Source organism: Phycodurus eques, chromosome 11 (assembly GCF_024500275.1).
Source record: "Phycodurus eques isolate BA_2022a chromosome 11, UOR_Pequ_1.1, whole genome shotgun sequence".
NCBI lineage: Eukaryota > Metazoa > Chordata > Actinopteri > Syngnathiformes > Syngnathidae > Phycodurus > Phycodurus eques.
In genome coordinates this window covers 22604553-22629614 of record NC_084535.1, presented here as the reverse complement: position 1 = coordinate 22629614, position 25062 = coordinate 22604553, and the positions used below count along the sequence as shown (strand labels likewise).

Genomic DNA, 25062 nt, shown 5'->3' with positions numbered 1-25062 from the left:
GTGACATTTTATATCCACTGTTAATCCTACATGCGTAATAATTTGCTACATGGTGTAAAATAAAGAAAGCTGCTATTCTCATTGTATCAACCAAGGGTTCGAGATCCAAGGGTTGAACAAATGAGCGAAAATGCATTATCACATTTCTCCCTATTGCCAAATGTTCTTTCAAACCAATCAGAATTCAAACAACATGCTTATTTGTATATATAAAATCTTTCTCCCTTTACAGAAATCTGATATTGAGTCACATTTACAGAGGAGAAATTTGTTTTGGCTGAATATTTGGGTTGACAAAGCAGAGGTCTGCCTGGGAATGGGACTGTACCAAGGAGCCAGGCAACTCCTGGCAGAAGCTCAGTTGGTTGCATTAGTGAGTTGACGGAATAGCCATTAAAGTTCAAACAAGTTAAGGTATTGTAATGTTCCTTTCCTTTGTTTCATCACATTAGGAGTTTGAAGACCAGACTCTAATGTCAAGAATCTTGCTCAGTATGGCTACTCTAGCTTGTGACGAACAGAACCACACACAGGCCCTGTACCTTCTGGACAAGGCTCAAGCCCTGGGTGGGGACGAGCACTTCTGGTACAAGTTTACCCTCACAAAGGTTGCCGCTGTGGTAGGCCAGAGACTCCAGGATGCACAAGCCAAGGTAAAGAAGAACCTATAATGAAACTGTAATTTTCTCAAAATTTTTTACATCAAGAGATATTTATTTTTAACAGATTGATCAGGTTATCAAGCAAGGGTGTGAGGCTTTGACAGTGGTTCTGCAACAGCGGGTGAACCGAGTCTCAGAGATCACATTTTTAATTGCATCTTTAGAAATGAGGTAATTCCACACATTCAACAAACAAAAATATTTCAGAAGTATGTTCTAAAGATTAAAGAAAGAGTTTAAAAGTATTATTAAATATCAGGTCTTTAAGGAGCAGTGTGCTTGATGGGTATGCCTGGAGTGCGAGACGATGTTTGAAACATCTTTGATCAGCTATTAAATCTCATAATGTAATTTGCGCTGTGTTCCAGGGGTGCCATTGAGTGTATATGTGCCATTTCTGGCAGTGAGCCCGGAGTTGCACTCTCTACTACGGAACTCCAGATGCAGAAAGCTGCCTGTGATACACTCGGCCGGTGTGCAAGAGTTTTCACTCAACTCAACTACAGAGACCATGCTGCAAAGAGCAATGAAGCGTGCACATATGGTCTGAGGTCAGTAAATTACTCCAGATTTTGATTTTAGTGACAGAGTGTCCCCTTGTTTAATACAGACAATTTCATCTTAATGGAACACAATAGAATGTACCTTTTATTAGTTCTGGGAATAATCCTGTTGTGCAGCAACAATGTGCAGCATGGCAGCACACACCGGAGGTGGAACAAAGTCATTGCTTTTAGGGTTGGCACTAGGTCATGAAACCTCTTAACCTCCATCCATTTTCTGAGCCGCTTCTCCTCACTAGGGTCGCGGGCGTGCTGGAGCCTACCCCAGCTATCATCGGGCAGGAGGCGGGGTACACCCTGAACTGGTTGCCAGCCAATCGCAGGGCACATAAAAAAAAACAACCATTTGCACTCACATGCACACCTACGGGTAATTTAGAGTTGTCAATTAACCTACCATGCATGTTTTTGGGATGTGGGAGGAAACCGGAGTGTCCGGAGAAAACCCACGCAGGTACGGGAAGAACACTCAAACTCCACACAGGCGTGGCCGGGGATTGAATCCGGAACCCCAGAACTGTGAGGCAGACCCTCTAACCCGTCGTCCACCATTTCCCTCTTAACCAATGTAGCTAAATAGCATAAAAATCTAGCCAAACTTGTGTGTAGTTTGCCACAAAATCACATGTGTTTATGTGGCTAAACCTTAAGTAACACTTCGCCAGTCCTCGTCACTGGGACCAAAGCTGATCAGCTTTAACAATGTGGGCCCAATTAAAACTACCTACTCATCAATCAGGAGTAGGGCTGAATGATTTGGTAAAATAGCCTTCATTGAGAGTTGTTTTGTTGTTGTTTTTGTTTCTTTCAAACAAATATTGCGACTGCAATTTAAGTTGGGATTTTTTGGTAGGAAGTTTATCTTCAGCATTATTCACTAAACACAAATACATTATTCTGTAGTATGATCAACACAACATTGGATGTAGCCAACAAATAAACAACTCTTTCCTGTAAGCCAGGCCTAAATGTTTTGATGAATATGAAGAACAAATATTTATTTTACTATTGAAATGTAAAAAGAAAACCTTCCATTAAAGTGGAATATTAACTTATTGATATAAAATCATGCCTTGTAAAAATTTAATACTGATGATGACTATAATGATGCTCTTGTCAGTAGCAGTAGCACTGCTGTCAGTGTCAGCTGAATATAGAGATAAAGTGGAGAGTGACACTTTTCATCACCAAGATGTGTGTATAAAAGCGGTTGAAATGCTGAACTATATTAATTTACAATTTATATTCTTATCGATTAAAGTGAAAGTGTTGAGATGATTCACTTGTTATTTGATAGTCCTCAAGGACTTTATGTACAATTTTCTCAAATTCAAACCTTTTAGTTGAGGACCATTCATATTCTATATTTCTTCCATATTGCTAACTTTAGCTGTCAGATAATTGTAACAAATTTTGAAAGCAAGATAAAGTGGTCCAAATTACATATGGCGGGTGGGGGGGGTTTCATGACTATGTTTGCCTTGGGCCCCCAAATGACTAGCTAGTTACGCCCTGGTTTGAGCCAGCTCCAACGCTGCTCGGCGTGACAGCCAAAGTGGTATTAGCGGCTCGTGCATTGATGAACAAGGCAGCTAGCTAGCTGTGAGAACTAATGTGAATTGCAGGACCATCGATACTTCAAACCTACGTTGCGGTAATAAATATGCATGCTTCAATTGGGGGCCAGCAGCTGGGAGAGCCCATGAGCCTGACTGCTTAGCCAGCAGCGTTTGGACGGCACATTGAAGCATTTTATGAAGCAGGGGAAAACTAAACTAAGTTCTCACACGGCACGCTCACTTCAACTTTTATCAGGAAGGGCGTTTGAGTTGTGACGCAGGTAATTTTGATTTGCCAGCATGGCAAACATGGGCAATAATTGCTTTGCCACATCCTGTTTCAATGAGCCATTGGCAAGGTGGGGACGGGCAGCGCGGACGTTGGTTTGCAAGTCACAAATAAGTCTCAGGTCTTTGCGCTCAAGTCCCGAGTCAAGTGTCAAGTCGAAACAGGAAAGTCCAGAGTCAAGTCACAATTCCTATTCCTAGACTTTGAAACTCAAGGTCAAGTCGCAAATCCTAGACTTTGGAATAGGACTTGCGACTTGACTCGGACCTGCCTGTCGCGACTTTATGTCGCAGCCAAGTTGCAAGTCCTAGACTTTGAACTCAAAGTCAAGTCAGAAGTCTTTCACTTTGAAACTCAAAATGTATGACTTGCGACTTGACTCGTTTCTTCCCCGTCTCGACATGGGACTTAAGGGCAAAGACAAAACTGACTTGTGACTAGCAAAGCAATGACTTGGTTCCACCTCTGGCACACACTGTCTACAATATCTCACAACCACTGCATGAACCTTCTTGGGCATGGAGCTCACCAAAGCTTCACTGGTTGCCACTTGTAGTCTTTTCCACTTGTCCTCATCAAAGAGCTGAGGTATGTTGGAGACCTAGTGGACCTCCACCTTCTGTTGGAGCTTTCCCCACAGATGCTCAATAGTGTTTATGTGTGGAGGTAAGCTTGGCCACTCCCATCAGCTTTGTCCTCAGCTTCTATAGCAGGGCAGTGGTAGTCTTAGAGGTGTTTTTTGGGGACATTATCATGTTGGAATACTGCACTGTGGCCGAGTTTCTGAAGGGAGGGCATCATGCTCTGCCTCATAGTATCACAGTACATATTGGCATTCATGGTTCACTCAATGAACTGTAGCTCCCCAGTGGTGGCTGCACTCATGCAGCCCCAGACCATGACATTTCCACCATTATGCTTGACTGTAGGCATGAGACACCTGTCTTTGTACTCCTCACCTGGTTGGCACCATACACACTTGACAACCATCTGAACTAAACAAGTTTATGTTGGTCTTATCAGACCATGGTTTCAGTTAATCATGTCCTTTATTTCCTTGTCTTCAGCAAACTGATTGCAAACCTTCTTGTGCATCATCTTTAGAAGGGACTTCCCTCTGGGATGACAGCCATTAATACTGAATCATCAAACACAGCAAGCTATGTTCACCAGTTTAGACAGGTCAGTAGTTTGTAAAACTAGCAGACCACATGGGTACTGACCAATAGTATTGATTTGTGAAAAAATAGGAAATTGACCAAATTAGGACAGAATAGGATTTGGAACGACGTCAATGGGCATGTGCACTTAACTTTGGATGACCCTGGCGAGGTTCTGATTGGAACTTGTCATTTTAAACCGCAGTATTGTCTTGTCAACCATGTTGTAGCTCCGTTTCAGGGTTTTGGCAATCTTATAGCCTTGGCCATCTTTTTTTTTAGGTCCTCAGAGTTCTTTGCCATGAGGTCCCATATTAAACTTTCAGTAACCAGTATTCAAGAGCGTGAGAGCGATAACACCAATTTAACCCACCTGCTCCCCATTCACACTTGAAACTTGGTCCTCAGTCGGAAAAGGGCGAAGTGCCCTCTCCGGGTCAGGCATGCGATCCTGCCTCAAGTGGAGGAGTTAAAATATCTTGTTCATGAGTGAGGGAAGAATGGAACGGGAGATCGACAGGGGGATTGGTGCAGCGTCTGCAGTGATGCGGACTTTGTGTCGGTTCGTTGTGATGAAGTAAGGAGCTAAGCCGAAAGGCTAAGCTCTCGAATTACTGGTTGATCTACGTTCCTACCCTCACCTATGGTCACAAGCTGTGGGCCGTGACCGAAAGAAGATCCCGGATACAAGCGGCTGAAATGAGTTTCCTCCGCAGGGTGTCCGGGCTCTCCCTTAGAGAGAGGGTGAGAAGCTCAGTCATCCGGGAGGGGCTCAGAGTAGAGTCGCTGCTCCTCCAGATCGAGAGGAGCCAGATGAGGTGGCTCAGGCATCTTTTTAGGATGCCTCCTGGAAGCCTCCCTGGTGAGGTGTCCCGGGCACGTCCCACCAGAAGAAGACCCCGGGGACGACTCAGGACACGCTGGATAGACTGTGTCTCTCGGCTGGTCTGGGAACACCTCAGGATCCCCTTGGAAGAGCTGGAGGAAGTGGCTGGGGAGCGGGAAGTCTGGGCTTCTCTGCTAAAGCTACTGCCCCCGCGACCCAACCTCAGTTAAGCGGAAGAAAATGGATGGACTGTCACTTTTGTTGTCAAAAGCTTTAGACAATGATTGTGTGTTCTTATTTTGAGGGGCCAGTAAATCAGAAAATCATTTACTTGCCGTGATTACCTCAAAAGGGGATCACACTCCTCAGCTTCCCTGGTAAGGTCTAGTCAGAGGTTATGGAGAGGAGGTTGAATCGGGAAGTCCAGTCTCAGATTCAGGAGAAGCAGTGTGGTTTTTCGTCCTGGCTGTGGAAAAGTGGACCAGGTTTCCAATCTCAGCAGGATCCTCCGGGTGCATGGGAGTTTGGCCACCCGGTCTACATGTGATTTGTGGACTTGGAGAAAGTGTTCCACCGTATCCCTCGGTGGTTCTTGTGGACTGTGTTCCGGGAGTATGTGGTACCAAACCCAATAATAAGGGCTGTCGGGTCCCTATACGTCCGATGTCAGAGTTTGGTCCGGATGGCTGGCAGTAAGTCGGATTTGTTTTCAGTGAGGGTAAGACTACGCCAAGGCTGCCCTTTGTCAGCAATTCTGTTCATCGCCTTTATGGACAGAATTTCAAGATGCAGCCAAGGGATTGAGGGGGGTCCCGTTTGGTGACCTCAGCAATGCGTCTCTTCTTTTTGCAGATGATATGGTTCTGTTGGCTTCATCAAGCTGTGATCTTCAACTCTCGCTGGAATGGTTCTTAGCCGAATGTGAAGCGGCTGGGATGAAAATCAGCTCCTCCAAATCTGAGGCCATGGTCCTCATTTGAAAAAGGGTGGAGTGCTCTCTCCAGTTCGAGAAAGAGATCATGCCCCAAGTGGAGGAGTTAAAGTATCTTGGGGTCTTGTTCTTGAGTAAGGAAGAAGACAGATCAGTGCAGCCTCTGCTGTGATGCGGCCTTTGTATAGGTCTGTGGTGGTAAAGATGGAGCTGAGCCGAAAGGCAATGCCTTTGATTTGCTGATCAATCTGTGTTCCTACACTCATCTAGGGTCACGAGCTGTGGGTCGAGACCGAAAGAACAAGATAGCGGATACAAGCGGCCAAAATGAGCTTTCTCCGCAGGGTGTCTGGGTTCTCTCTTAGAGAGAGGGTGAGAAGCTCGGTTATACGGGAGGGACTCAGACTAGAGCCGCTGCTCCTCCTCATTGAGAGGTGGCTCAGACATCTGGTTAGGATGCCCCCTGAACGCCTCCCTGGTGAGGTTTTCCGGGCACGTCCCACCGGAAGGAGGCCTCGGGGACAACCCAGAACACCTTGGATAGACTATGCCTCAAGGCTGGCCTGGGAACGCCTTGGGATCCCCCCAGAAAAGCAGATGAAGTGGCTGGGTAGAGGGAAGTTTGGACACTTAAACCTTGAAAAATGCCTAAAAGCCCAGAGTTAGATTTAATTAGTTTTGTGTAAGTGTTTTGCTAAAACTGACCCTCAAACATCCCTCTTCTCCTTTTAAAACTATTATCAACCCTCTGAAGATTTCTGGCCAGCAAAGCTACAGACAAAAAGGAGAAGCAGCGCTTTCTGCTCGATGGACTCTCTCACATGCAGTTAGCAATCTCAGAGCAAGAACATGTGGTTTTGATTGCTGAAAACCTGCTCCACCTGGAACAGGCGGTAAGTAAACTGCACCAATTTCACACAATTGTATATTGTCTACTGTAAACCTCTTCTGTGGTTATTTTTTGACTACAATATTATACCAGTCATGAATTTGAGTTTTTGTTGAAATGAGAGTGGAAATATAATGGAGAGGTGCTGTAATTAACCAATGAAAATCTGGATGAAGCAGTCAATCAAATAATTAACTCCCTGTTTTTATGATTTTTATGTATTGAGATTGTATTAGAGCTAGACAATCGTCTTTCTTTTTTGTCATAAATCACAACCTTAATAATGAACAGCTAAAGCTTTTGTCACTGTAACTTGTCAATTACACAAGATGTACAAGGATGTATGAGGGCTTGAAACTCAGGGATGGTTTAAGCCAAACACTGGCTGAATCTTTGATTTACAGGACATGTTGATTGAATCATTAAAAAAAAAAAAAAAAATTAATGGGAAATCCTAACACCTGCTTGAGATCCAACCACAATTGGATTTTTGATCAAATCTCCTATCAGTGCAGACTCAGCTGTGTGAGAAACGATGGTAACAATGTATGCTCAGCAGATGGTGCTGCTGCCCTAGTCTTTTGTGGTATCCATCTTTAAGTGGTTGTAGTAATCATTGACGTCAGTGCTGTATGAGACCTTTATATTAAAAGTTTTTTAAAAATCCTATTTTTAGACCGGGAATATTTAATAACGTGGCTTTATCAAATACACACATTTGTCAATGTGCTTGATGACACACACACACGCACACACACACTATACTTTACTATCCCAGGATTTTTCAGCCTTTTTCATGTTGCTGATCTGTATAAAAACCACTGACATGGAACGGAGGAGATGAACCACCCCACCTGCTTTCCTGTTTCGGAGGTAGTATCAGCGCAATAGAAGGAAGGACAGTATTTCTGTAAAAGTGAATGTCGGCCCAAGGGTCATGTCATTATGTGAAAGCGCATCCAGGTGTGGCAATAGCATCATTAATCTGAACAAACAAATAACACAGTATCGAGCATTATATTTGAAGTACTTTGTTTGTGCAATTTATCTGGGCTTAGACATATAGGGCCCTATTCCGGTGACCAGTGTAAATCCGGTGCGGCGGGTGGTGCCACCGGGGTGGGTTAGACCGGTGTTGGTAATTTCGTAGACCAGTGCAGTCCGGGAGATCCGATAGAGGGCGGGCTGCGCCACTGTGGGTGTGTTTACAGCCGAAAGCAGCTCCACTCATTCCCTTTAAATGTGGTGCAATGATAGTCTTGACAGAGACATCTGTGTGCAGAACAGGACGATGTGTAATCATAGCAATCTGTGCATGAGTGGAGCATTGTCATGTCTCTTGTCGGGTGTGGCAGCAGACAATGTGAGTGGGTACCCTTATTATACACAGAACAAGTTGGTGATAAACGCTGGCAACTTAAATATGTCTATGAACATCAGTATCTGTGTGCCTGCGCCCTGATAAAATTCACCAAAATCACGTTAGACTAGTGGTCTACCTTGCCCCAGTATTTGGGCGTTGCAGACGTAAGTTTAGACCGACTTTCTGCCACCAAATTGTCACTCTGCCGGACAACTCTCCAACGACACACCCTTGCTGCCCCGGAACGCCAAGCTGGTCTGCCCAATTGGCAAACATGCAAAGCTAGCCTTGTCCTTGGACAAAACTCTGCCAGCATTTGTGCCCTGCCGGAGATTGCGCTGTCTACAAACATAGACTCCCTAATGTATGGTGGAGGCAGCAGTTTCAAAGATTGTTGACAACCAATTCCAGAAATTCCCACAGCTCCTTTTGTTGTCTCAGCTTCCTTGAACAATTTATTTTTTGCCTTTTCATTGTTTTTTTTCCTGTTTTGTTACATCCATCTAGCATACATTCGCCACTTTCTGACAACAGTCACAGTGGCCCATTAAGAATCCAATAACTTGTCCACCACACACCTTTGCCTTAATGTAATTAACTCAATGCTAAGTTTTCAGTTTGTCATTCAACTTAATTATGCAGGTATTTGTCACGACTGTCTAAAAAGTTCTGAAATGATTTCCCTTTAGGTGTCGTTTTTTTGCATAACTAATACATGTCATTCTACAGGTGTTGACTTTTATAACTTCAGAAAACAAAACTGCAAGTGTCTGTCTTTCTTCAATTTATGATTCGATCACCTTGCATGAACTTGGTGGTGTGTATGTTTTCTGTTTTTGCCAGAGTTGTGGAGTACTATTGTCACCCAAGTGGGCACTACTACGCCTGCGTCTCACCTTGGCAGACGTTTGCTTGGCAATACTGGAGGAGCACTGTGAAGAAATAGTAAACCGAGCCCTGGCCAAGGACAAGACGATAGCTGAGATAGCAATTGAGGATTTTATGCGCAGCATACCTGAAACCAACTCTATTGAACAGGTAGATCCTGCATAAACTCTATAAACACACTTTACAGTTGGGCAATTAACATGGTCACTTTTGCATGTCAACAGTAGGAACAGATTTCACAAAAAGAATACAAAAACTTGATAATTATATCTAACTCTGTACAGATATGGAGGTACCACACCGTGGAATCTAGTGGGACTGTTGTGTAATCCACAGCGCATCCAGCATACATTTTCCCCTTTTTTTATGGTTTACTTCTTACTTGTCCAAAAAAACTAAGTTAGAAAAAAAAGTAACTTTTTATTTACTTTCAGCAGCTCCCAAGTGTACTTGATGTACGCCACACAAATTACAGAATGATGTCATCAACATGTACGAATAACTTAAATATTAGTGTAGTTGAAGTCACATTAAATGAGGAACTTAGTGCAGACTTGACATGCCAACAAAGTACACTAAGTACCTCAACGTAAACAAGCACACCATTCTCAGTATACTTCTCTAAAGACTCTTAACTGATAGATGGATGCCGATTGTAGTCCATGAAGGCGACTGTGTGTGTGTGTGTGTGTGTGTGTGTGTGTGTGTGTGTGTGTGTGTGTGTGTGTGTGTGTGCGCATGTACGTAAATGTTAAAAGTGAGTGCCGGTTTGATATTGGGGTCATACAAACACACACACCATTGCACCCACCATCGTAATTTTGATGTGAGGAGCGAGAAAAGGTGATGCAACTGTTTATCTAGCAAAGCTGTGGGTGATTGACAGTGGGGAGAAGCACTAACTTACTTGACATCAACCGTGCAGAGCGTTAAACTAGTTTACAGTCCGGACTACAGACGAAGTTGAAACCTCTCATTATAAGTCCTGGCGGCATGGTGGGCGACTGGTTAGAGCGTCTGCCTCACAGTTCTGAGGAGCGGGATTCAATCCCCGTCCCCGCCTGTGTGGGGTTTGCATGTTCTCCCCGTGCCTGCGTAGGTTTTCTCCGGGCACTACGGTTTCCTCCCACATCCTAAAAACATGCATGGTAGGTTAATTGACAACTCTAAAAATTGCCCGTAAGTGTGAATGTGAGTGCCCTGCGATTGGCTGGCAACTTGTTCAGGGTGTACCCCGCCTCCTGCCCGATGATAGCTGGGATAGGCTCTAAAAAGTGACGTGGTTCCCCTTTTCTAGATAAAATAGCTTGATTTATAACGCTGTAATTTAAAATTACGCTAAACCGGAAGTAACACAGGCGTCGCTTCCAGCTTATTCTTTTTGCCTAAATAATTAAATTTTTATTCAACTAATATAACTGCGTTTTTTCTGAGTCACCAGCCACAAATCAGTACTTGGTGAGAGATATTGATGACTCAAATGTAACTATTGCTCGTTTGAAAAAGTAATTGTTGTCTGATTATTCTCCAGGGGAAAGTAACACATTACTTTGCTCGTTACTCAAAATGGCGGAATTTTGGAGTAACGCATTTGTAATGCATTTGTAATGTGTTACCGGCATCAATGGTATCAGGGCACATATAAAGAAACAACCATTCACACTCACATTCACACGTGCGGACAATTTAAGAGTCTTCAATTAAACCGGAGTACCCGGCACAAACCTACGCAGGCACGGGGAGAACATGCAAACTCCACACAGGCGAGGCCAGATTTGAACCCGGGTTCTCAGAACTATGAGGCAGATGTGCTAACCAGTCATCCACCATGCCGCCCACCAACCTTTCAAACTCACATTCTCAGTCTGTATATGCTACCCTTTTGTCATATTCTTCATAACTTTAATCTTGACTGTCATATTATATCTAGCACTGTCTCAAGATGACTATAGTTCAATTGGGGTGTTGTGTCTCTGTCTAAAACAGGTTAATGTCTGGATGAGCCAAAACTTTCTTCAATTAAACCACAACAAAACTGAGATAATTGTTTTTGTCAATAAAGAAAAGCGAATTGCTGAAATACCTGGAGTCACTCTCTTTAAAAACCAAAGACCAAGTCCGAAACCTTGGTGTTCTGATAGATTCCGACCTGACTTTCAACAGTCATATCAAATCAATTACTAAAACTGCCTTCTACCATCTGAAGAACATAATCCAGAGTGAAGGCTTGCATGTGTCAATCAGACCTGGAGAAGCTCATCCATGCTTTTATCTCAAGTAGACTTGCCTATTGTAATGGTCTTCTGACTGGACTCCCTAAAAAGAGCATTAAACAGCTGCAACTCATTCAGAATGCTGCAGCTCAGGTTCTGACCAGAACAAAGAGGTCAGAGTGTATTACTCCAATTCTAAAGTCTACACTGGCTTCCAGTCACCTTTAGAATAGCTTTTAAAGTTCTGCTATTGGTTGATAAATCACAAAACGGTTTAAGTCCTAAATACATAAATGAAATGCTAATGGGTATAAACCCAATAGGGCTCTGAGATCAATAGACTCAGGTCAAATAGTTGAGCACAGAGTCCAAAGCAAACAAGGTGAAGCAGCATTTAGCTATTATGCTGCACACATATGGAATAAATTGTCAACAGAAGTGACGTCAGCCCCAAGTGTGCATGTTTTTAAGTCCTGGTCAAAAACATTTCCCATGCTTTTTAGAGCATTTCCACCGCACTGTATGCTGTTTTAATTGTGTTTGTATTTTATTTTTTTTCTCTTTGTTTGAAATGTTTATAAGCTGTTTTTTCTTTGTTTTTAAATGCTTTTAATCATGTAAAGCACATGAGTTACGTTGTGTATGAAATGCGCGATATAAATAAAATGGACAATTTTTACAGCCATGAAGCTAAAATTTTAGCTCAATTGGACATGCTTCGGGAAGGTACATACCTACCTGTATAAGGTCCCACAGTGCAGGGCAGAGCTCAAACCAAGCATGAAGTCAAAGGAATTGTCAGTTTACCTTCAAGAAAGGATTGTCTTGAGCCACAGATCAGGAGGTAGGGTACAGAATGAGTAATGCTGCTTTGAAGGTTGCAATGAGCACATTGGCCTCCATCATCTGTAAATGGAAGAAGTTGGGAACCACCATGACTCCTACTCTCGCTCGCCGCATGTCTAAACTGAGCGATTGTGGGAGAAGGGCCTGAGTCCAATAGTCACGGATGTAACCAAGAACCTGATGGTCACTCTGTGAGAGCTCTAACAAACCGCTTTAGAAACAGGAGAACCTTCCAGTAGGACAACCATGTCTGCAGAAATCCACCAATCGGACTCTCAGACCACGAAAGACCAAATTCTCTGGTCTGATTGGACAAAGACTGACTCTTTGGAATGAATGCCAGACGTCATGTATGGAGGAAACCAGGCACTGCTCATCACCTGGCACCTCAACATTTCAGACTTTCAGGTATTTACATCTGGATGGAATGCATATAACTTAAAAAAATATGTGGGCAATCATATTGAAACCAATAGATAGAAGTAACACATATGCAGGGGACCACCGTCAGTCAATAATGACCATGGATTTGATCCCACACATTTGCTCTGATGGAACATCGTCGTCTGTGGCTGAAGAGGTCAATAGAGTGGCAGTCTCTGTCACACAGGTCACATCATTGGATTGTAATCAACCTATTATTTTTTTTTGTTTCAAATCCTCTGCCTGCAACAACTGCATCAAACCTGTAACACATTGACATCGCCAAACATTTGCATTGTTCTTTGGTGTTGCTTTTTAAGTCTTCCACCACAGCCTCTTTCAATTTTCCATTTGAGCCTCCTCCTAGGCAGGTAAAATGCATGCTTTAGGGCTAAGGTCTGGCCAGTCGAAAATCTTTGGCTTCTTGACCCAGCCCTAATTAACTCTGTTATATTGTCAGTGTGTCTTTTGGGTCATTATCTTGACGGATGATGAAGGATCTCCCTATCAGTTTATTTAAATTAGCTGACAGAATGTTTCTGTAAACTTAAGTTAATTTTGCCTTTATGTGTGCACATCAATAAAGATTGATGAGCCCGTCCCAGAAGAAGCCATCCAAGCCCAAACCATGACATTACCTCTACTGTGTTTCAGATAAGCTTGTATTTTTGGCATCATGAGGAGATCCTTTTTTTTTCCCTCCAAACTTTAACCTTTCCATCACTTTAGTAAAGGTGAGCATCATATTTGTCTCCTCAGTTCCTAAAACTATTTTGTATGATTTCTTTTAGGTTTGAAGGCAGCCTAACCTTCCAATTCTTCTTGCTCATTAATGGTTCACATCTTCTGGTGTAACCTCTTTTCTCCATGAAGTCTTGTGCAAATATTAGCTTATAATACCTTCATGTCTGCCCTCTGGAAGTTTTACAGTTCTTTTAGGGGCTTTCTTAAACTTCTCAAAATGTTTGTCTTCAACTGAAAAACTGAAATTGCAATTTAAATAAAAGCTTAGGTAGTAGACGAGTCCAGCTTCCTGCCAGCCTGATGGATGAAGCTGTTTGACAATCTTGACGATCAGTCCCAGAGGCTCCAGTACCTCATCCCTGAAGGCAGGAGACTGAAAAGGGAGTGTGAGGGGTAGGTAGGGGTAGGTGATGTCACAAGTGATGATGATGATGGCAAGTGAGGCAGGTTAGCAGAATGTCTGTTGAGGCCAGAGGGGCACCGATGAGCTTGCTGGCTGCATTCACTTTGCATTGCAGTCTTCTGGCAGGAGGAAGTGCAGCCTCCCCACTCAGCGATGTGCTCATCCTCTCCACAGCACCGCTGTCCATGGTCAGGAGAGTGGGCTGTGAAAGACTACTCCTGTCTTCAGTAGTCACCTCATACAGGTTTTGGTAAATGTTTGTGCCTCCCATTATATTACGATCATGTACCAGAATACACAGAAGAATCGCAAAGCAGAGCCAACACAAACTTAAAGCAAACAAACAATAATTTTATTTAAACAAGGGAGCCTAGCAACGTGAGCAAAAAAGGATACAAAGAACAAAATCTACATCAAGAAAAGGTTGACGTGAAAGCTGAGACAGTGAATAAACTAAGTGGATGGGCCAAGCACAACAGGAGCGAGACGCCAAAAATAACAAAACAGATAAATACCATAAACAGACGCAAAATACGAATGGAAGCGCGGCAAAAAGCGATAACAGAAATACTCGGCCATATAGGAACAACTACATAGATAGGAGACACAAAATAACACAAGCAGAAAAAGTCCTAACTACACTAGGAAGGAACAAAGACACGAAAAACTAGCAAGGAAACAGAATCTAAACCACACAGGTTAGAGCAAGGGAAGGAAACAAACAAAGGAACCACAACTCTACAGTACACAACAATAGAAACAAGTATTTCGATAGAAAACCGGAATTATTTCCATGAGGGGAAAGAAACGAAAACAATGTGAACCGTGGCGGCGAAAAAGCATACGATGGAAATACGGGCAAGTCAAGTCACTTTATTAAATTTTCCACTACTTTTGGTCACATGACTCATCTAACTGAAGTTGCTCTCTTCAAAGTTGTGTATTCAATCAAATGTAAATACCTGGAAATAAATATGAAAATGTTCATGTCTTGTCACATACTGTATTCATATTTTGATGTCAAACCAAAATCAATTTGGTCTACAGCAAAAAAAAGGACATTCCCTGTTTTAATACCTTAGGAAGAGAGTGTATGTTTTTCAAATAATTAATTCAGAACCTAATTAACACACCCGTACCAAAATGTTTTTGAATGTTCTTCCTTGAACTGTGCCACATTTTCAGTATCGTTGAAATACGTTACGTAGTTCTAAGCAGTAGTAGGTTTAGTCATTGACAGTTTTCACTTTTGTCCGTAGAATTTTTCACTCATTCATTTTCTATAGTGCACTCATTAGGGTCACAGGTCAGCTGGAGCCTATCCCAACTCACTTTGGACGAGAGACAGGATGGATACACCCTGGAATGGTCCCCAGCCAAATCAAGCATGGGGAGAACATGCAAACTCTACACAGGTGGTCCTGGACTGAGATTGAAACCCCGGACCTCTCAGCAACAATGCATTTGTTTGTTTGTTTTTTTTAAACAGTAAAAATCAGAATGACTTTTCAGCCACAGTACTGACCTGAATAATCCGTTCTGAAAGGCCATATTAACAGTCAACTTTAAGAAGTAAAGTTGCATTGGCAAACACTGAATGGTAAATTGCTCCTTCAATATTAATAGTTGGAAGATGAAGAAGACAAAGCTCGAGAGGCATTTAAGGATATGAGTGGAAACAAGTTTAGACTTGAAGCATTGCTTCAATCAACTTAATGAATAGTATAATTGCAGAGAGGTGATATAGTTTAGCTTTTGTCCGAGCACATTGCAGTTAAGTATAGCAATCATTCTCTGTAATTTAGGTTTCTGCTGCCTCCTCCTTGACCAGTGTCACCCTTTACCTTCATAGTGAATAGTATTAGCAACAATAACGGCTGTAAGGAAACTTACAGCAACAAAAATGCCAATTATTTCTATTTTACCGACTGTTTTCAATTTACCGGTGTTTTATCCTTGCCAACCGAAGTCGTTTCTGTTAATACAGGCCCTCGCAAGCAAAAGGCTTTTCACATGATGACACAAATAAGTACATCCAACTTGATATCCTTGTGTCTTGTACAGGAGTGGATGAATGTGGGCAGCACATTGGGCCAGTTGGCGTTAGGCCAGCTGGCTGCAGTGAACTCTTGTTCTCTGGACGACATGGAAATGAGAGCACATTGCCTGAGTTTGATGGGAAAGACCCTGAGACTGCTGGCTGTGCAGGAGGATCCTGTTTATATGTCTTCTCTCTGGGACAGAGAGCTGAAGGTACAAAACACATAATTGAAACTAACTTTCAAGAAAAAGAAGCATTCCCTTCACAGTATTTTGCGTTTATGTTTTATAATTTCACACCTACCTGTGAAAACATAAGCTCTGCGATAGTGATTGGAAAGTGAAAGATAACTCAAACTACATTGTTTATGTCAGGGAAGCTGTAGTCTGAATGTTTTTAACTATGTTGGAGTTTACCGTAAACCTATGATCTTGAAACCGTTCTACATAGAAGGCAGGTCCATGTGACCCAACTACCACGTCTACAGAAGAAGAGAATTCTGGAAAAGAGAAGGACAGTGTTTTAAGCAGTAAAGAATCCAAGATGACATCTGCCAAAAACACTGAGCCGCAGGTACATACCGCCTGACGTGACCTTGTCACTTCTGACTCATCGCTAATCTGGGATCTCACTGATTTTAACCTCATACATCAAAACCCTATACATCATTTTCTGGAACCCCCTGTAATTCTCATAATAAAAATCTGAGCTGAGCTATCTGCTGCACACTTAAAAAGAATGGGGACTATCTTTTATTTGTATAACAATGCCTGTGAATATTGTCATTCATTCAGGTCATTTAATTGTCAGGGCGTTGAACGAATTTGAAGACGTTTTGCCTCCCACCTGAGCAGGCTTCATCAGTTCATGCTCATAGGCTACATTAGGGATGCGATCAATTCGATGCCCTGAGAATATTATAATATTCGAGACAAGTAAATGTATAAAGTCCAATTTACAAATATTTTGCACATCAAGATTGAACTACCCGTTAATATATTGTATGTTTGTCTAGTTTGCGCCTTATTCAATGTGTAAAATTAAAGAAAAAAAATTCATTTCATTTGTTTGAGTTAAAAATATGTTTGAGCATTGATCATTTTACTGAAAGATAGAATGTCATGGAGTTGATAACGGAAAGACAAAAATCTATTTTGTATTACATTCCTAATGCATTAAAACCAAAATGGTCCCTGGTCCTAATTCTAACTGTCACCCAAAATCTGGGTAACCTGTTTGGCTGTTTAGTTGCCAAGTTGTTTTTTTTTATTGTTAAAAAAAATGTTTTGAATCATCAAGTCTGTTTTAATGAAATTCATCTCTGCTGTAATTCTTTATCATGTATTTATTTGGATATTTTTGTCACACACATTTGGACCGAAGTGTAACCATTATGTCTCTTTGCCATGCAGCAAAAAAAGCGTAAGGTTGAGCAGCTTTTGGCCCAAGCCATCAAGGTACTCTCTGAAACTGTTAGCTTGTGTCTTCAGCACAATTTGTCTGTCTCCATCCTGAGTGACGCCTCTCTCAATATGCTTGAGTGTCTTGGCCAGTCAGACCATGAATTGGCATGTCAGTATCTCGCCTTGTTTCAGGTAAGGTCAAAACATATAACCATACGGTAAACCATTGTTCCTTTACAACAAAATCATTTGCAAATGTAACAAACGTGTCTAATGTATCTAATTTTGCTCTTGAAGAATGCCATTACTTGCTCTGCTTCTGACCTAATCCAGTGACCTCTTTCGCTGTCTTTTCTTTTTATCCCTAGAGTGCTTGTACTGTTGATGTAATGGCTGATGTTTTAAGTTTGGCCTGTGACGACACCAGTGTGTCCCAGCTCTCAGCGCTACTCAGCCTATACAGAAAACTCCTTGCCTCTCAAGCTGGTAGGCCGACTAAAATGGTGGAAGGAGTAAGACACTCCCTGAATAGCATTTCCAAGGTAACAGGTCGCCACCCATACCCCCACTACTCATGATTAATGGATTCTGTCATAACAAGTTGCTAAATTCCTTCAAGGTTGGACTTGATATTATGGACGTTATGCCCTCTGTTCCAAATTTACCATGGGCCCCAAAATTGCTTAGGGAGGCAGAGCTACACAAATATATTACCTCAAATTTATAACAAAATAGTAGAAAGTTCCTATAGTCAAACTCACGTTAAATGGGACCCGGGCCACACCTACCCTTTAAAATTCTTCTGATTAACCCAAAATAATGTTCTAGAAGGATTTTCCTTTATTTATTTATTTAGTTTGCTTTTGAGCAGAAGCATTAGGGCTTTGTACTAACACTGAAAGGTATAATTGCCTCCACGTTGACTAAGGCCCCAGTTCCAGCTGAAGAAAAAAAGACCCAATGCATTATGCTGCCACCACCAAGCTTCACTGTAGGTGTAGTGTTGTTTTAGTGATGAGCCGTGTTGTGTTTCTGCCAAAAATACCTTTTGGAATTATGAACAAAAGGTTTAGGCTTGATTCAAATTGACCAGAACACTTTTCCCTACATGCGTTGGGGAGATTGAGTGTTTCTTGCAAAATGTAGCTGGGCTTGGTTTTCCATTGTGAGCTTAGGCTTCCATTTTGCCACCCTACCTCTTAGCCCAGATATATGAAGAAGATTGGAGATTGTCTGCATTACTACACAGTCAATACTTGCCATAAGTTCCTGCAGCTCCTTCAGTGTTGCTGTCGGCCTCTTGGCAGCCTCTATCACCAGTTTTTTTATTGTCTTTTCATCCGTTTTGGAGGGACGTCGAGTTCTTACAGCTGTGACGTATTTTCTTCCCTTCATGATCACTGTCTTCACTGTGTTCCATGGTATAGTTAATGCCTTGGAAATTTGTTTGTACCCCTCTGCTGACTGATAGCTTTGAACAATGAGATTCCTCTGATGCTGTGGAAGCTTTCTGCGGACCGTGGCTTGTGCTGTAAGATGTGACTAGAAAGATTCCGGAAAAGCCTATGAAAACAGCTGAACTTTCCTTTGGGTTAATCAAAGGCACTTTAGATGACAGTTATGTGCTGAACCACATTTTCTCAGTTATATATTTTTACTTCCCCTCTCGGAAATATATTTTTTAAATTAAGTTGTGCAGGTTATAGGTCACGGTTATGGTGGCAAAAAATCTGCAATTATTTGTTGTCTTATTTTTTTATATAAAAAAAAAAAAACATGGCATTCGAACAAGGGTGTGTTGAACTCTTATATCTACTATAGTTTTTGCATATGGGACTTCAGATTCCTGATATAAAACTGAAAATGACTATTTTCCTTCTATCAACAATTTATTACAGACAAAAAAATTATATAATTCAAAGAAATCCTATGTTGTGTATACAACTGTGAAAAAATAAACCAACACCTTTTGCAGGCCTTTTCCCAACTGACCATCAACCCCAACCACCTAAACCTTCTTGCAGAACTTTCATCTGACCTGAAGATCATTTTACTTCAGCACTCAAAGGATGGGTAATTTCTACATCTGTAAATTACACAAAAAACACGAACACATAATGAACTCGCTGTCTGCGACAGGATGTACCACTTCACGACCTGTGCATATCTTGTCCTTACAGTATTGTAATTAATTATATTAGTATAATGTTTTTTACAATTAGCCCAGGCAATGCTGAAAGCTAAAACTGCCTATATATTTATTTATATATATATATATATATATATATATATATATATATATATATATATATATATATATATATATATATATATATATATATATATATATATATATATATATATATATATATATATATATATATATATATATTTATTTTGGCGGCACGGTGGACGACTGGTTAGAGCGTCATCCTCACAGTTCTGAGGACCCGGGTTCAATCCCCGGCCCCGCCTGTGTGGAGTTTGCATGTTCTCCCCGTGCCTGCGTGGGTTTTCTCTGGGCACTCCGGTTTCCTCCCACATCCCAAAAACATGCATTAATTGGAGACTCTAAATTGCCCGTAGGCATGACTGTGAGTGCGAATGGTTGTTTGTTTCTATGTGCCCTGCGATTGGTTGGCAACCAGTTCAGGGTGTACCCCGCCTCCTGCCTGATGACAGCTGGGATAGGCTCCTGCATGCCCGCGACCCTAGTGAGGAGAAGCGGCTCAGAAAATGGATGGATGGATATATATATATTTTTTTTTTTTTTCAGAAATGAGGCTAAGTTAGGAAATTAAATTTTATGAATTACAAAGAGCCTAATTTACTAAGATCCTAAATAGCTGGCAATGAATTGCCCACTCACGGATTACCCGCGCTGTTCGTGGGTGTGTTGCTTGCCATACTGTTCGCCACGTTGTGTTCTACTAAGTTTGCGATCTTTCACTTGATCCCAAATAGCAGATGCTAAATTCCTAAATTTGTCACTCACTCTTAACAGATTGCGCACACTTTTGGCAAGAGGTGTAAAGGACATTGATGAAAGACGGTTTTGTGCTTCAGGTAGCTCTGTTTTTCACCATGCAAAATTTAGGAGACCAACCACAAGCCGCAAAATAAAGTTTGAAGTGATGCAATTGAAAGTGTGAGTGAAAAATAAAAGGTTTCAGAAAAAAAAAAATGTTGTCCAATAATTTGGGGGAAGCCAGCAACCCAAAAAAAAACCTGTTTAGTTTGATTTAACTGAGTGCCAGTGAATTGGATGTACTGTATCTGCCCATCCTGAGCAACATTGCGTTTATAACTGAAGAAGGAAAGCACACCTAAATACTGCTCAGGTAGAAGTCAGCACCAATTGGCAAAATGTGCTGAAATGACCCAGGCGCAAGGCAAGTTAAAAGGAATTTTGTCGGCAATATCGCATGACTTCTTCTTGTGACTGGCTCCAAGTCAGCCCTTAAATCAAGCAGAAGCTCAAAGGTTGCAGTGCTAAATAGAAGATATGTTGCAATAATTTCTGTTTCTGGTATAAAATATTTAAACAAACGGAAAAGTTATCCCTGCAGCCTCTCATTTTGTCTGCGTGATGCTGGCACAGCTGTGCATGCCAGTTTGCACCTCCTTTTCAGATGTGGTATTTAAAGATGCCACCAGGATTAATAAATCACATTGCACTTGCTAAATTAGCCTATTTATTTTATATTTAGATTCATCTTTTTTTTTAATTCATCATGAAAAAATGTGGCTGTATTTAAAGATCTTAACTAATGTATGGTTCAATACAGCCCTATGGGGGGCACAAGGCAGTACAAACTGTAGGCCGGTCCCAAGCCCGGATAAATGCAGAGGGTTGCGTCAGGAAGGACATCCGGCTTAAAAATTTGCCAAACAAATATGAGCGTTCATCGAAAGAATTCCATACCGGATCGGTCGTGACCTGTCTTAACAACATCCGCCCCCGACACCGTTAACCTGCAGGGCGCCGGTGGAAATTCAGCTACTGTGGGTCAATGACAAAGGAGAGGTGAAAAGCGGGTTCTTAGGCAGAAGGAGAAGAGGAAAGCACAGAGCCTAGAATTGAATGTGGGGACTTTGAATGTTGGGACTATGACAGGAAAATCTCGGGAGTTGGTTGACATGATGATTAGGAGAAAGGTTGGAGGTGGAAAAGCAGTAAGGCTAGAAGTTTAGGGGCAGGTTTTAAATTATTTTACCATGGTGTAGATGGGAAGAGAAATGGAGTCGGGTTTATTTTAAAAGAAGAGTTGGCTAAGAATGTCTTGGAGGTGAAAAGAGTATCAGATCGAGTGATGAGGCTGAAACTTGAAATTGAGGGTGTTATGTATAATGTGATTAGCGATGGAAAGAATACTTTGAGGAGTTGATGAATGAGGAAAATGAGAGAGAAGGAAGAGTAGAAGAGGAAAGTATGGTGGACCAGGAAGTGGCAATAATTAGCAAGGACGATGTTAGAAAGGCATTAAAGAGGATGAAAAATGGAAAGGCATTTGGTGCTGATGACATTCCTGAGACGGTATGGAAGCATCTAGGAGAGGTGGCTGTGGAATTTTTGACCAGCTTGTTCAATAGAATTCTAGCACGGGAGAAGATGCCTAAGGAATGGAGGAAAAGTGTGCTTGTGCCCATTTTTACGAACAAGAGTGATGTGCAGAGCTATGGGAACTATAGAGGAATAAAGTTGATGAGCCACAGAATGAAGTTATGGGAAAGAGTAGTGGAGGCTAGACTCAGGACAGAAGTGAATATTTGCGAGCAATAGTATGGTTTCATGGCAAGAAAGAGCACCACAGATGCATTATTTGCCTTGAGGATGTTGATGGAAAAGTACAGAGAAGGTCAGAAGGAGCTACATTGTGTCTTTGTAGATCTAGAGAAAGCCTATGACAGAGTACCCAGAGAGGAACTGTGGTACTGCATGCGGAAGTCTGAAGTGGCAGAGAAGTATGTTAGAATAATACAGGACATGTACGAGGGCAGCAGAACAGTGGTGAGGTGTGCTGTAGGTGTGACAGAGGAATCACTTCAAATACTTGGGGTCAACAGTCCAGAGCAATGGTGAGTGTGGTAAGGAAGTAAAGAAACGAGTCCAAGCAGGTTGGAACGGGCGGAGGAAGGTGTCAGGTGTGTTGTGTGACAGAAGAGTCTCTGGTAGGATTAAGGGCAAAGTTTATAAAACAGTTGTGAGGCCAGCCATGATGTACGGATTCGAGACAGTGACACTGAAGAGACAAGAGGAAGCAGAGCTGGAGGTGGCGGAAATTAAGATGTTTAGGTTTTCTCTAGAAGTGACCACATTAGATAAAATTAGAAATGAGCTCCACAGGGGGATGGGCAAAGTTAAATATTTTGGGGACAAAGTTAGAGACAGCAGACTTCGATGGTTTGGACACGTCCAGAGGAGAAATAGTGAGTACATTGGTAGAAGGATGATGAGGATGGAGCTTTCAGGCAAGAGAGCTAGAGGAAGACCAAAGAGAAGGCTGATGGATGTCGTGAGGGAAGACATGAGGGCAGTTGGTGTTATAGAGGAGGATGCAGGACATGGAAAAGGATGACACGCTGTGGCGACCCCTAACGGGACGAGCCGAAAGGAAGAGAAGAAGAAGAAATAATGTATGGTTCCATCCCTTGTTGAAATGTTTTATGACAAATTGTGGTGGTAGAAGCAACTTCATAAACACTGACACGCTCACTGTCACTTTCCAAATGCTTCTGGGCATAAATGTGTACATTACATCACTTTGTGTGTATTGTGTTTTAGATCAGAACTTTACGGAGCACTCTACAAGGTAGCTGAATCGCAAGAAAATCAGAAAGCGAAGACACCACAAGGTTCGTATCGTGAAGAAAAGTCAATGGGCGTGTTTTTTTTTTACGTGTTAGTGAACTTTTTTTCAAACCTTTACACACTAGCACCAACTTGTTGGATGCCATTGAATACTCTTTGGAATATCTTGCGATACATACACAGTCAAGTGTAACAATGTCTGCATATAAATTGAGTGCAAGTTCTCCGGATGAATAGGTACTTTGTATTTGAAAGACAAATTAAATGTTCAGTTGAAAAAGAAGTGAAGAAAGAATCTCGTGTTACCTTTTATCCACCACTACTTCAAGCCTCGCATAATAGGCCATTATATCTCTTTTATACTTTTATCCTTTTGTCCTTTATGAGACTTTATGAGACAAGTGTGAAAACAGAAGTCATAGAAAACTATAGAAATTTATCATCTTGTTGTATAATTTCTTGACAATGGGGCTGGTTCATGAAACAGAAAAGAGTGAGGAATAAAGAATGAGACAGGAAAAAACAGGGATTGAAGGAAAACCCTGGCACAAGACTGTGAAGGTGCTCACTGGGACCAATTACAATTCCTGTACTGCATGTGTGTGTATGAGCATGCATTTCTGACTGAGTGTAAATTTATTTGTTGTAGGTTCACTGGCATGCTCTAAAGTGGCTAAGGTTTCTGTCTGCCCAACGGCTCTACTGGCTCTTCGAGAGCAGACACGGGCCTTTGACCAAAAGATGAGACACGCACTCCTGAAGGAGGCCTGTTTGCATGAGGGAAGAGAAGAAACCCCTGAAGAGCATCACATTTCTCATCCTGTATGTATTTCCTCCTCTTTTACCTCAATATTATTTTACACATGCGTGATAATCTGCAGGTATAATAAAAACACCTAACTCTATCTTTCTTTTTACTTTGTGAGCAGAGACATGATGAAGAAAATGCTTTAACGCTTCACTTAAGAGAAATTGTTCACCAAATGGAAGAATACCTGAATCCACTCATTTCTCAGTTTGACTTCACTTTCTTGAGGTATGGTAAATCATCAGGTGATTAACTGTACCACACTTGATGCCCACATGTGTGAATGGTTGTTTGTTTCTGTGTGCCTTGTGATTGGCTGGCGACCAGTTCAGAGTGTACCCCGCCTCTCGCACAGAGGATAGGCTCCAGCACCCCCACGACACTAGTGGGGATAAGTGGTACAGAAAATGGATGGATGGATGGATATTAATTATTTCAACATGTTTCCTTGGTATACTGTATACTTGCATCATAGTGTAGTGCAGAATGTTTTAAATAATTGATTTGTTTTATTTTGTAATTATCATTTTTTTTTCTGATACAGTGATTAATCTTGTGATGGTTCTCTTAAGATTGTGCAAGTATAGTACTTTGTAATATTTTGTGGCATTTTGTCCTTTTCTCACAGTTCCCAACAGTCATCGCAAGCACTTTCTCAAGAGTCCCAAACCAAAAGTGAAGAAAAGAAAATATCTTCCGGGGAAGGTACAGTGAATGTTTTATGCTGAGACGCTGTTGTGGTTAGGTTCAATGGGCCTCATCCATACATCCATACATTTTCTTCACCGCTTATCCTCACTAGGGTCGCGGGCTGCTGGCGCCTATCCCAGCTATCTTCGGGCGACAGGCGGGGTACACCCTGAACCGGTCGCCAGTCAATCGCAGGGCACATAGAAACAAACTATCATTCGCGCTCACATTCATACCTACGGGCAATTTAGAGTTTCCAATTAATCTACCATGCATGTTTTTGGGATGTGGGAGGAAACCAGAGTGCCCGGAGAAAACCCATGCAGGCACAGGGAGAACATGCAAACTCCACACAGGCGAGGAATGAATGCATCCACAGGACCTTTGGATGTTTCCTCGGAAAAAGGAGATTAAACCCATAGATCATTAATTTGGAATTAACCACGTATTTCTTCTTTACACACATAATAAACTGAATACAAAACATGATGACATGTAAATGCATAATAAAGTGTTTGTGGCATTTTGTGTGTACAGCAAAACCACCAT

General features: G+C 41.8%; 1 protein-coding gene across 4 annotated transcripts in view; it reads left to right on the top strand.

The window, feature by feature from the left end:
• Positions 1-25062, top strand: part of LOC133410138 (cilia- and flagella-associated protein 46) — an 87356-nt gene that overhangs the window by 50639 nt on the left and 11655 nt on the right. For all 4 annotated transcript variants that reach the window (XM_061690915.1, XM_061690914.1, XM_061690913.1 and 1 more), the window contains 15 exons: positions 233-373; positions 453-653; positions 727-833; positions 1031-1213; positions 6745-6883; positions 9086-9280; positions 15824-16012; positions 16251-16373; positions 17213-17395; positions 17572-17745; positions 19179-19276; positions 22989-23059; positions 23665-23837; positions 23945-24051; positions 24452-24528. In XM_061690915.1, the coding sequence (XP_061546899.1) occupies positions 233-373; positions 453-653; positions 727-833; positions 1031-1213; positions 6745-6883; positions 9086-9280; positions 15824-16012; positions 16251-16373; positions 17213-17395; positions 17572-17745; positions 19179-19276; positions 22989-23059; positions 23665-23837; positions 23945-24051; positions 24452-24528 (2161 nt within the window). The remainder of the gene's footprint in view (positions 1-232; positions 374-452; positions 654-726; positions 834-1030; positions 1214-6744; positions 6884-9085; positions 9281-15823; positions 16013-16250; positions 16374-17212; positions 17396-17571; positions 17746-19178; positions 19277-22988; positions 23060-23664; positions 23838-23944; positions 24052-24451; positions 24529-25062) is intronic.